General features: G+C 43.8%; 1 protein-coding gene across 5 annotated transcripts in view; it reads right to left on the bottom strand.

Annotated features, from left to right (window-relative positions):
• Positions 1–13,882, bottom strand: part of ANKMY1 (ankyrin repeat and MYND domain containing 1) — a 142,609-nt gene that overhangs the window by 54,058 nt on the left and 74,669 nt on the right. For 3 of the 5 annotated variants that reach the window (XM_027861499.1, XM_027861498.1, XM_027861503.1), the window contains exons 9-11: positions 12,683–12,854; positions 8,226–8,366; positions 1,878–2,018 (exon numbers count right to left, since the gene is read on the bottom strand). In XM_027861499.1, the coding sequence (XP_027717300.1) occupies positions 1,878–2,018; positions 8,226–8,366; positions 12,683–12,854 (454 nt within the window). The remainder of the gene's footprint in view (positions 1–1,877; positions 2,019–8,225; positions 8,367–12,682; positions 12,855–13,882) is intronic. The other 2 variants (XM_027861502.1, XM_027861501.1) reach the window with 1 other exon arrangement.

The following is a 13,882-nucleotide window of genomic DNA, read 5'->3' as shown; positions in this document are numbered from 1 at the left end:
CTTCTACGGGCCTGTGACTTTTCCATCTATCTGCTCCCATGGGATAGGCCAGCTCCCATCTCCTTGCCTTTACAATTGCTATCCCATTCCCAGAAAGCTCTGCCTCCTTCCTTCCACTGACTATATTCCTTGCCTTCCGGCGACCTTTCCTTGGCTGCAAAACTCTGCTAGAAAATTCCACCCTAAGACGACCTTCCATCAACTCTGTATCTGTATTGTATGGCCTGTTTACATGCTGTCACCCCAGCTAGAATGTAAGCGCCTTGAGGACAGGGACCATCTGTCTTTTTTTGGCTTTTTGCCTTTTTTTGTGTCCTCAGCACTTATCACAGTGCCGTGAACATAGAAGATGCTTAATAAATGCTTGTTGATTGATTAATTTACTGTTTTCACAATGAGAGCCCTCATCCTTTTTTAGAGGTATAATTCATTTCCCCAACCTAGAGTGGAGAGGTCTAAGATTCAATTCAACATTCAATTAGTAAGCATCTACTATATACAAGCCATCGTGCTAGGTGCTGAAGAGAGAAAAATAAAACTGAAATACATTCCTTGCCATCAGTCTCACAGAGTGAAAGGAGAGGGACTTGGGAATTTCTGTTCCATGCCACCCCTCTCTTGCTCATGGAACTCCCACCATGCCCGGCCATGAAGGAACTGCTCAGTCAGGCACGGCTTGTGTCCGAAAGGTTGCCAGCCATGCTGTGGGACACACTGGCCTCTCACTCATCTCTTGCATTATTACACTCCTTTAAACGCTTGGGGTTTTTCATTATATTAAATTTTGAATTCTGAAGATTACCTAATTTAGTCACCTCTGGAGAATACGCTTTGATTTCCTTAGTGTATACCCACCGTTTGTCTACACTCTCTCTGCCTGGACACACTGGACTATGAACAGCCAACCTGCTCCTAAAATGCCACTTCATCGAAATGGGATAAAAGGATAAAATTCTACTGCACCCCCCCCCCATGGAGGAGAAGGATGAAACAGACTGCGTGAAGTACTGGCAAATGATCTCCCATCATTTTTAACCCTTCCTACTTTTTCCATGCTAGACCTGGAGTCAAGAAGACCTGAGTTCACATACAGATTCAGACACTTACTAGTTGTGTGACCTGAGCAAATCACTTTACCCATATCTGCCTTGAGTATCCTCAACCATAAAACAGGGATAACAACAGCACCCACCTTCCAGGTAGTTGCATCAAATGAGATATTTGTAAAGCACTTAACACAATGCCTGGCACATAGCAGAAACTTAATAAATGTTTCCTTCCTTTCTTTTTTCCTTCCTTCTTTCATTTCTTCCTTCCTTTTTTCCTCCTCCTTCCCCTTTTCCCTCCCTCCTTCCCCTCCTCCTTCCTTCTAGCTCACTTCAAATAGGTCACAACAATATCCTTACGGGAGATAGCACAGTAGAGGGGAAATCTGGAGTCAGAGGACCCAGACCTGAGTCCCTACTCGGCCACTCAGTATCTCCACAACCTTCAACAAGTTACTTCCCTTCTGGGCCTCAGTTTCCTCATCTGTAAAATGAGGGGGTCAAACCAGATGACTTCTAGAGTCCTTTAGAGCTCCAGAGCTACGATCGCTCCTTGGAATCAAAGGTGCCAGTTTTTTCATTAGGTAAGGGAGTTTCTCCTGTAAGTTCATTGAAGTATTCAGAGAAAAGCCCGAAGCTAGCAAACCATGGTTGTGGCAAGAAAGGGATGTGTTTGCTCCCAGGGGATTTTCAGCATGGCTTGGGAGGGGATTATACAAGATGGCTGCTAAGAGCTTTCCAATTCCAAGGTTCTCTAATTCCAAGTCAATTTATGGAGAAAAAGGAAATCTATGCCATGCGCCATGGGGCTCATGAAGGTTGCCTTTTTACCTTGAAGTTATCCTCTCTCTCACACACAACGTGTAAAGGGGTTCTCCCGCCTTCTTCAGGAATCAACTTAGATGGGGAGTAATACGTCTTTGGCGGTCCAGGCTCATTATTGAGTTTCATGGTTGACATTAAAGTGTCAAACTGCATTTGAATAGAGAAATCAAATTAAGGTTGTGCCTATGGCTACACTCAGCACTCTATCAGTTCTTACCCAAAGCTTTCCTTAACGCCCAGCCTCGTCCACTCAGAGTCAATTCTTTTATCCCTATTTATGCTCAGCAATAACTAAATGCCTATGGAATGATAACTGGAGGTCAAATGACTTAGAGATGCTGTTCCACCACCAAATTCCACGGATCCCTAAGGCTGCTTTCACTGCCTGTGTGTTTTGCAGCCTGGCTCCAGCCTGTCTTTCCAACTCTATGTCCAGTCAAGCTGCCCTTGCCGTTTCTTATCAATGATGCTCTCTCTCCCATCTCTGTGACGTTGTGGGGGCTTCTCCCCACTCCTGGGTTGCTCTCCCCCACCACCTCTACCTCTCAGAATCTCTTTGTTTTTTTCATAATTCTGCTCAAGCACCACCTACTCCAGGAAGCCCTTCCACATCTCCCATCCTTCCGCCAGCTATTACTGTCCTCACCCACTAAGAAAATATTTGTACGTTTTATATAAACTTCTTTAGTACGTGTCATCTCCCCCGATAAAAGGTAAGCTCCTTGAGGGCAGGGATGCTGTATACCCGGTTCCTAGCACACTGCCTGATACCCACTAGGAACTTAATAGATGCTTGTTGTAAAATTTCCGTGAACAACCTTGCTAGCAACCAAATGGCCAAGCTGTCTCCTTTGGAAATTCCAATCATTTAAAACTTGAACTCTGAGAAGACACTTGGCCATCACCACCTCCTCACTTTGTCCTCCCCAAACACACACCCTCCCCCCACCCCACTAACTCCCTACACACACACACACACAGAGATATACAGACTATGGCTTTGAAATAGCAGCCTTGTTTATAAAGGTCAAAGAACAGAATGATCTTTGCCTCCTGAAGGAAAGAACAGAAGTAAATTAATGAGTTATTTGAACTTCCAACAAATACACTAATTATCGATTTAGCTAACAGGGAATGCAAGGCTACGGAGCATTATTAATGAGTAATAAATCCTGTTTTGATTTCACAAATAGCTTCGGGGAGGAGACTCAAGCTTGGCCTCCACAGAGCGACATGAAATCATAGGATCTAACTCTGGAGCTGGAAGGGACCTCAGGAACCATCTAGCCTAACCTCCTTATTTTACAGATGAGGAAACTGAGGCCCAGAGAGGCCAAGTGATTTGCCCATGGTCACAGAGGCGGCAGACAGCAGAGATCAGAGGCAGGATCTGAATCCAGTTCCTCTAACTGGTCAGCCCATAATCCTACTGTACCACACTGCCTAGTTGTATGATAGAGGACAATTCACTGGAAAGATCTTTTTCACTGAGTAGACTGGCCTTTTTTTTTTAAAACATCATTCATCACTATTTATAATCTGTCAAATCCTTAGGGAGCTGGAAACCAAAAGTGGAGTTCAAAAGCTTTTCAACTACAAGGTATGCTTAGGAAATAAGTAATGCAGAAAATTCACAATATACTCCAGAAATATCCACCCCAAATTTTATTGATGGCTAATAAAATTACTTATATAAATGTGATTTATTTTTCAAAATTGCTTAGCAGAGCCTTCCTTCTAAAGGTTAAAGAATATAAAAGATTGGCAGCTGGGGAGATCCATATGCAAAAGTATCCTGAGGTACTTGTAATGAATAAAATAAATCTTCCTCACTCCTGAATAAATGTTAAGATCATCCCCACAAAAATTCAACTTAAATACGAAGCATGTAGAATGCTAAGCTGGAGGATCTTTTTTTCACTTAACATTAAGGATAAATGATATCCCTGATCTTAGTTAAGTAAGATTTCATGTGATCAGGGACCTTTTAATAGAATTAGGATCTGGAAGGGAACTTGAAAGCTCATTGATCAAGGCTTCCACCTTCAGACAGCTTCTCTAAACCATATGAGGTGGTAGGATTTGGAGCTGGGAGACCTAGGTTCCCAGCCCCCCTCTACCAATAACTGGGACACTGGGGGAGTCACTTCATCCTTACAGGACTCAGTCTCTTCATCTGTCAAATGAAGGGGTTGGATTAGATCTGCAAGGTTTATTCCAATATTAAACCTGTGAGTTGATAGCCCCTTGTCAGCAAAGGGACTGTGAAGGGGGAAGGGGAGGGAACTGATGCTAAATGGAGCTTTTCCCAGCTTGAAAGACTAAGCAGAAACTTTGGGAGAGGAAAAGAGTCCTGAAAATTTGGAGCTTTGCTGAGACTGCTCTCAGGGTCGGGGACGAGGACATGCCGGTACCAGTGGCCGGCTGATTGCGAGTGAAGAGGTTACTACCCTAAGAAACATATACCCATAAGCAGTGAGAGCCTTATCTGGCTCACTGATGCACTGTGGGAGCAATCTGCCTGGGTGGAATTTTGTGTTTCCATGACAGTTTTCACTACTGGGACCTGGTGAGCTTTTCCACTCTCTACTTCTCCCCTGCCTCAATACTGCCTGGTGAACCGACGTTGCTTACTCTCAAGAGTTTCCTTCTCTCTTTAAATCTTTTTTATTTGCTGTCTGTACTTTTTATATGGGTTTTGTCTTCAGATAAAGATAAGCTGATTGTCATATTCTTAGCAAATGTTTTCTATAAAGGAGCAGCCCTCACAAATGGGGAAAAGCAAAAGGGAATTCATGAACTAACAGTCTTAGGCTGAAACTCTCTGTCTCTGCCCTGTCTGTCTGTCTTTCTCTGTCTCTCTGTCTCTCTCTCTCTTACACACACACGCAGAGGAAAAGCGACGTAATCTGATAAACAGCAGTAAGGCAAGGGGATTGCTGGACTACTGCCTCAGGTGGAAACATGTTCACATTTGGGGCAATGAAGCAAGGCCACAGTTAGATGAGAAGCTCAGAGACATAGATGCCACAATCCTTCTTTTCCCCCACACAACCCCACATCTACAACTGTTCTCAGCACGTGGGGTGATCAATAGGATACAATGAAACAGAAATGCAAGAATACACCCCAAATCCCTGAGCACCACACCCGTAGATTCTAACTGGCTCTTCCTCTACCACCGTCTTGGTTCACAGTCTCTTTGCAATTTCCATTTCTAAGCACAGGTCAGAGACTAGCAATCCTGAGAGCAGACATTTCAAGCCTTGGAATTATTCCCTGAGTTTGAGAATCAGGTACTGGCATCCCACCATCTTTAATGGTGACCTTCTCAAAGAAAGAAGAGTACACCAAAAGTCTTGATCTGATTCTAAAAGAATAAGACCATGCTATGAGGGACCAGGAGTTCTGGGCTTTGCCAACCCTTCGTGATATTGCTGTGGGGGTGGGGGGGAGAGGGGGAGAGGGAGGGAAGGAGGGAGAGACTGAGATTTCAGTATATAAATATATTAAGCTCAAAAGGGAAATGGGGGAAAGGGGACAAGTGAGGAAGGGAGAGATGCCTGAGAGGGAAGGTAGGATAGGCATAAGAAAAATCATAAACAAAACAGAATCAAATGTTGGAGAGAGAAATATGTAGGAAAGATTAAAAGGAAAGGAAAAAGGAGTGAAAACCTGGGATTGGGGTGGAACAAGAGGAAGAGAAGATCTGCAACAGAGAAGAAATAAGTCATTTCATTTATAGATCACAAGCAAATTGCTCCCTTTTATCACCACCTTATTTGTAAAAAGGAGGTGGTAAGAATAGAAAGAGGAAAATGTATAAAGATGTAGGATAGAGGGAAATACACATTTAATAATCACAACTCTGAATGTAAATGGAATAAACTCACCTATAAAATGGAAGAAGATTGCAGAATGGATTAGAAAACAAAATCCATCAACATATTGGTTAAAAGAAACACATATGAATTACAATGATTTGCATATTGCTAAAAGAGGAGCTGAAGCAAAACCTATTTTGCTTTAGACAAACACAAAAAAGGAGAAGTAACGTTCATTATTTCAGATAAGCCTTCAGTAAATAAAAACACACCCAAAAGAGATAAGAAAGGAAACCACATAACACTTAAAGGCAACACAGATGATGAATCAATAATGCTTTGGTTGAGGTCCAAGGCAAATAAGAATGGGGAATGTTTGTTCAGCAATGTCACAAAGTGTCTTTATCTTCAAGAAGCCTAATGAATGCAATTGGGCTATTGAATTGTTTGTGTTTCCTGTATTTATTCACACGTATTCCTGTGAGTCTTTTGCATTTTATGTATTTTCTTTGATAACTGAAATAAATGTCTCTGAGGGAATCTGGGAAATCTTTTATCTACCGTGGGAAAACCCCAAACATGCATCACACCTAAGCTTAGTTTTCAATATTTCTCTTGAGTTTTACTCCAGTGTAATGGAATAATGAGCCAGATACAGAAACTGAAATCTCTGGGATCAGGCCTCCAGAACCGGGTCCATATGAACCCACAGCTTCGAGAGTCAGGGGAGTGGGGTTCAAATCCCACCTCTGACATTTGCTACCTGTGGGATGCTTGGCATCAGTTATCTCCTCAGCAAAAATAAGAAGGTCAGATTAAACGGTCTCTGAGCTTCCCTCCAGTTCTCAATCAATGATCCTATGAGCTCCCAAGAAGAGATCTGCTGGCTTGCCTCTCAATAGCTCTTTCCAGACCAGATCTGCCGTGCCCCCACAGGAGGTAGCTGGTTACCAGGCTAAGCTGCTGGCACACTCCACAACAGAACCCCTACTATTTTTGACAGCCCTGCTGGTTGGTGGTTTCATCATGAAGTGTGCTATAATAAGCCTTCTTGACTTAATGCCCAAAGACTGTTATAGCAGAGGGTAGGGGAGGCTGTTCCCCTTCATACAGGGATAGTGGACAGGAATTTCACTGATATAACAAACCAGCGCAAGTCAGCCCCCTCTCTGCAACTTACAGATTTAAAGAGGTCGGGTGATTTGCCCAGGCTCACAGAGCCAGAATGAACATGAGCCCAGATCTTTTGAGCACCAAGGCTGGTTCTCCAGCCACTTGGCCACCATCCCGCTCTGTTAGCAAAAGGCAAGATGACAAAAAACTTCCTAGGGCAAGCTCAGAGCTGTACAAAGTCCAAGAATAGTATTGATTGGCCAACACTCCCGGAAAGATCCCCAGCTTAGCTGGACAAATCCTCACCCGCCCTCATGATAATGCCCATTGACCCTGCAGAGACTCTCTGGTCGCCAACATTTCTTGAGGCAGGCCAGCCACCTTGTTCCAAAGTGAGATGCTTTCCCCTGTGCCTACAGTTTTAATATCAAGCACTTACCCTGGCAGCCCGTTTCTCAGCAGAGGGGGGATTTACGGAAAGCAAAACAAGGGATATTGGCCCTTCTGGCCCATTCTCTGGGCAAAGTCTGGTAAGGGTAATATCCATGGCACCAGAGCTATGGCAAACCCCTCATCGCGAAGGGAATCAGGAAAGGTAATAAGAAAGTCATGGAACACACAGAGATGAGGAATGAGGTGTCAGTACCTAGAACCAGGCAAATGGATCAAGGTTCTGGACAGAGCCAGAGTGGGAAGAGAGGTGATGCAGGAGGCAAGAGAACGTCAAACATTAAAGGTACAGATTCCTACATGAGGGTCTGATCAGAGACACGGTTTTGGTTTCCAACTCACAGCTTGGTGAACCTGAGTTCAAATCCCAAGTCTGCCGCTTACTGCCCACGGGGCCTTGGACAAGTCAGTTCACCTCTCTAGGCCTCATCTGTAGGTGAGGAAGCTGGAGTAGATGACCACTTCTTAGTTCTCTGATCTAAGGCAGCCAAGGTTAGAGGTAAGATTTGAACTCAGTCCTGTGGTTCCAGAGCAAGGAGTCTTTCCACCATACCCCACGTGATCTGAGGGAGACACCTAGGTTTGTTTTCCAGGTTTGTGAGTGGGGCAGCATATTTGAAATAGGGACCGCCTGTGTGACCTTGGGCAAGTCACTTATCTTTCCTGGGCTTCATTTTCCTCCTCTGAAAAATCAGCAAAAGGTCGACTAAATGGTTTCCAGATCCCAATCTATGTTCCCAGGATCTTTGACAAGCCACTTCAACTCTTGGGCCTCAGTTTCCTTCTCTGTAAAATGGGCGGCCCAGGGGACTAGATGTCCTATAAGGTCCCTTCCAGTATGACATTTTTGGTTTTCATCTTCTTATCCCCAACACAGTACCTGGCCCCCCACCGTAAGCACTTACCAAACGCCGGCCAACCGAATGCCTAATTCTTTCCCTCTCCCATATGGTCAAAGTAAAATAACCTTGTGTAGCTTGTATCTCTCGTCTTGATCTTCAGCCCTCGCATCTGGGTCAGTGATAGCATGAAGCAGTAACTCTGTGATTCTGACGCCCGCCTCCTCAGGCAGGGACACTGCGATGTGAAGAGGAGTGAGTGCTCTCATCTGCAGGCATATAAAGAAAAACAAAACGCCCAGCCACGTGTGTCAAAGAGAAGGGGCGACAAGCACCAGAGACTGGGGGACACGGGAGTTCTCCCACTTAAAACAATGAACGTTAATATGGGCTCAAGGGACATCGCTAGGAGCAGAAATAATGGCCAGTTAAAGCCTCTCCAGTGAGAGATTCTGCCCATTCTGGCCAACAAAGCTGAGAATCACGGAGCAAGAACTCCCTCATTCCCCCAAGAGCTAAGGTATAGTGAGGTGAGGAAAAGAGGACAGGCAGTGCAGAGAAACACGCTCAGATGACCACACAATTGAAATTGCCTGCAATAAATGAAGGCAAGGATATTGATCTATTTCAACAAGTTAGGGATGGATCTGCTCATCAATAGAACATTTGCATCTAACAATATCCTCAAAATTAATTTCAATGCGGGTAAGACAGCTTTGATTTGGGTAAGTCAATTCACCTCCCGGGGCCTCGACTTCCTCATTTATGAAATGAGGTAGAAAGTTGAACTAGATGGTTTTTGAGCTTTAAATCTATGATCCTAAGTCACTTAACATGTGTGTGCCTCAGTTGCCTCCTCTATAAAATGCAAGGGTTGAACTAGCTGGCTGGTCGTTCAGTTGTTTCATTCTTGGGGTCTTTTTTGGCAGAGATACTGGAGTGGCTTGCCATTTTCTTCTCCAGGTCATTTTACAGATGAAGAAAACGAGGCAAGCAGGGTGAAGTGACTTGCCCAGGGTCACACAGCTAGTAAGTATCTGAGGCTGGATTTGAACTCACTAAGATGAGCCTTCCTGACTCCAGGCCCAGAGCTCTGTCCACTGTACCACTTTTTAACCTATAATATTACTCTGACAAATCATTTAACCTTTCTGAATGTTATTGCCCTCTTCTATAAAACAAAAGGTTTGAGTTAATTTGTTTCTGGAGTTCTTCCTGTCCCCAGAGCGATTTAAATCAACTTCAAATTATTCCTTAAAGACAAAAACATCCTTCTCTTCTCCCTGCCAACCCCTTCATTCAGATCCCTCTCACTCCTTCTCACTCACCGAGACAACTGTCACAGCTTCCTGCCTCATCTCCTTGCCTTCAGCCTCTCTCCCTAAACAACCAACCCTACAAAGTATGACTCTTAGCTCATAACTCCCCTATTCAAAATCCTGCAAGATCACTTTGACACGTCTATTGCCTCCTGAACAAAATTCCAAACTCCTCCACCTGACATTCAATGCCCTCTCCGTGGGAGCTCCAACCTATAGAACTCTCACTGTTCATCTGAGTAGCAGAGCAGTAGATTAGAGCCAACACAGGGCTGGCCCTGGAATTGGAAAAATCTGGGTTCAAATCCAACCTCAGCCACTTTCTTGCTGTGGGACCCAGCGCAAGTCACCTAACCACTGTAGCTCTGTCTTCTCACCTAAAATGAGACGTCCCTTCCAGTCTAAATCTAGGATCCTATGATTTACATAAACCCTGTGATCAAGAATGTTGTTAGGTAATTGGAACAGAATGATTCCAAATCATAATGACCAAGCATGGCCTTAGGATAAAACACCTTCCACAATTTCTTTGCAAAGGTGATGGTCCATGGGTGTGGAACACTGCATATAATGTCAGATTTTTTTATTTGTTAATCTCACTGTCCTCTTTCCCCTCCTCCCCATCTTATACCACTCAGACACCTTTCACCAATATCTCCTCCTTCATCCTTGTCTGCCATGAGAAGATGGCCCTTCTCCTTGCCAAGACAAACCCAGACATGTACAAGTTCCATCCCATCTTTTCCATCAGATTGCCTCCATGACATCCCCACTTGCTTTCTAATCTGGGATCTCTCCCTAGCTACTGGCTCTTTCCCTGATATACTTACAAATATATCCAGGTCTCCCCCATCCTTAAAAAGCACTCACTCAGCCTGCTATGCTCACCAACTATCATCTATCTCTTCTCTCTTCCTTCACTAAATGCCTTGAGAAAGTCATCTACAATCAGTGTCTCCACCTCCTCTCCTTTCCTCTAACTACCTTCCAAGCCCTTTGCAGTCTGAATTCCAGCCTCATCATTCAACAGAAACTGTTCTCTCCAAAGTCAGCCATGATCTCTTAATTGCTGATTCTAATGGTTGTTTCTCAGCCCTCATCTTTCTTGGCCTCTCTATGGTATCTGCCAAATGTTTATCTCTTCTCCTGAGATATTCTTTTCTCTAGTGAGGCTGCTATCTCTGTTCTGTTTTTGTTGTTGTTTTTGCTAGGCAACGGGGGTTAAGTGACTTGCCCAGGGTCACACAGCTAGTGCGTATTATGTGTCTGAGGCCGCATTTGAACTCAGGTCCTCCTGACTCCAGGGCGCCACCTAGCTGCCCCGATGCTGCTAGCTCTTGTTTCTCCACATGCCTGTCTGACCTCCCCTTGCTCGGAATGCTTTGCTGGGTCTTCTTCCAGGTCAGTCAGTCAGTCAACGTGCATTTGTTAAAAACACTTACTATGTGTTGGGCACTGTGCTAAGTTTTGGGGATTCAACAAAAGGCAGAAACATGTCCCTGCCCTCAAATATCTCACATCTGAATCGGGGAGAGAACGTGCAAATAACTGTGTACATGCAAGATATATAAAGAATGGATGGAAGGTGACCTCAAGGGAAGACCCTATAGGTGCAGGGATTGGGGGAAGAGGAACTGGGAAAGGCTTTTTGCAGAAGATGGGATTTGTGGAGTCTCGAAGGAAGCCACAAGATGGCAGTGTGGAGAGAGATTATTCCAGGCATGAGGGACGGACATTGAAAACGCACAGCCTGGGAGACATGGAGTGCCACGGGGGAGGAAGAGCAAGGAAGCCAGTGATACTGGATCATAGAGTATGGAGAATGGCAATAAAGTCTAAGGAGACTGGAAAGGGAGGAAGGGTCAAGGCTTCGAAAGGGTTTGAAAGCCAAAGAGGATTTTATATTTGATCCAGAGAGCCAGTGGAGTTTATTATGTAGGGGAAGATCACTTTGGCAGCTGAGTGGAAGATGGGCCGGAATGGGGAGACAGCTGGGGCAAGAAGACCAACCAGAAGGCTATGCTATAGTCCAGACATGACATACTAGGGTGGTGGCTATGTGACTGGAAAGAAGAGGATGTACATAAAAGTTGTGATGGTAGAAACAACACCGTCTGGCAACAAACTGGATCTATGGGGTGAGTACAAATAAAGAGTCAAGGACGACTAATGTTGCCAGCTTGGATAATGAGGTAGTTGGTGTCTGCCCTCGATGGTAAGATGGACGTTTAGAAGATCGGATGGCTTTGGGGAAAGTGAGTTCTGCTATGGACATGTTGAGTTTGAGATGCCTACAAGACATCCAGTTCAAATGTCCAATAGGAAGCTGATGATGTGAGAGGTTAGAAAAGAGGTTAGAGAGATAAATATGAGAATTATCTACATAGAGATGATAATTAGACTCATAGGAGCTGATAAAAAAAAAGTGATAGAGAAAGAAGAGAAGAGGGCCCAGCACCAAGAAGATCCAACAAAGAAGACCAAGCAGGGGTAGGTCAGACAAATGGAAAGAGAACCAAGACAGAGCGGCTTCAATGAAACCCAGACAGAAAAGAGTATCCTGAGAGAGTTTTCAAAGGCTTCAGAGGGTCAAGAAGAATGAGAATCAAGAAAAGGACATTAGATTTAGTGATGAAGATTTGGTGGGGCAGCTAGGTGGTGCAGTGGATAGAGCACCAGTCCTGGAGTCGGGAAGACCTGAGTTCAAATCTGGCCTTGCAGGGAGGGAGGAGGGGAAGAAGGGGGAGGGAGGAAGGGAAGAAGGGAGAGGGAGGAAGGGAAGGAGGGAGAGGGAGGAAGGGAAGGAGGGAGAGGGAGAAAGAGAGAGGGAGAGGGAGAGAGAGAGATCTCATCAGTAACTTTGAAGAGATTAGTTTTAGGTGAATGATGAGTTTGGAAGCCAGAGTAGAGAGGGTTTTGATTATAGACAGCTTTCTTAAGGAGTTTAGCCAGAGAAGGAAGGGCAGGTTGGGACAACAGCTAGTATAAACAGTCAGATTAGGTGAGGCCTTGTTAAAGATGGGAAGGCATGGGCATGTTTGTGGGAAGCTGCCAGTAGATAGGGAGAGATTAAAGATTAGAGAGTAGGAATGGTAGAAGGGACGATCTGCCAGAGAAGATGGGACGGAATGGGATCATTTGTGCCTGCAGAGGGAGCTTGCTTGGCAAGGGAAAGGGCCACCTCTTCACGAGAGAGGGGTAAAGAACTAACACACAGGCAAAAACCTAAGGCCAAACACTGTGCATCAAACTGAGTCAATCAATACCTTTGAGGGTAAGCGGACATCAGTCCTTGCGCCATGCTCCAGGAGGAGCTGAACTCCAACCGCATCTGCGGCTCTGACGGGAAAGAAAAGAACATGCATAGGCACTTTGCAATAGTTGGGGTCTGCCCCTCGCTGTAGGAGTAACTGGATCGTCGTCCATCTGAATTTGTGTCTGAAATCAACATGATAAAAGTCACAGTTAGTCACAACGGCTAAGGGCAAATTGCAAAATTATCTTCCTGAACAATTATCCTCCCCCAAAAAAGGAAAATAACACTGGGGGCTCCCAAACTCATAATCTGCAAGGACATTGAATTCCACCACCACCATCCCTCTACTAACCCCCGCTATGAGCCTCACCTGGCCCCATCCCTCCCAACCCACTAAAAAATGTCTTCCCTTTTCTGCTTCCCTCAAAAACTGAAGGAATGCTTTGCAAAGCAAAGCATTCAGATAACTTAATCAGAGAAGACTTTCAGAGTCAGGCACAGTGTTACCTAAATGTACAAGATAGCAGACTGAAGTCCTAACCATATTTCACCAAGGTCCATACAGTCATAAAACCATGGAATTATGACCAAAAAATTCTCCAAACACACTAAAAATTCAAAAAGAAGTCACATTTAAAGAAATTCCAATTACAGTACCACGGGATTTTTTAAAAAACAAAGAAAAAATATAAAAGGCTGACAAAAATATGTAAGTCTTAAATTAAAAAAAAAAAAGACTGTATCCCAAAATGACATAGCTTCCAAACATCAACACATTATATGTAAAGAAAATAATTCATTTCTAAAACAAACAATACCAGAAAAAAATACAAACAAAAATTCCCAACTAGAGAGATAACTATGAGTCATACAGAAGAGGAAATCTAAAGCTGACTGAATAATTGATTAACAAAAATAATAATGTATGTTAAGTCTGTATCTACTTAGATTGAAATTTAATATGAAGATATGTAAGAATATGGTAAGTAATCTTTTTTTATTTGTAATAATATCAATCAAATGAGAGTTTGGGATAAAAATATGTATCAGTTATTAATACAAAAGGGTAAACAATACTAAAAAAATCCATATTAACTATTTTAAAAGGCCTTTACACAGGCAAGAAACAATAAAAAATTTTTAAAGAGTTTGAGGAAAGAAGAAAGTAACCAATAATCCCAAAGAAAAAGCTTAACCTATAAGTAAAAGT

Source organism: Vombatus ursinus, unplaced genomic scaffold, assembly GCF_900497805.2.
Source record: "Vombatus ursinus unplaced genomic scaffold, bare-nosed wombat genome assembly UNPS02014768.1, whole genome shotgun sequence".
Taxonomy (NCBI): domain Eukaryota; kingdom Metazoa; phylum Chordata; class Mammalia; order Diprotodontia; family Vombatidae; genus Vombatus; species Vombatus ursinus.
This window is presented reverse-complemented; position numbering and strand designations above follow the sequence as displayed.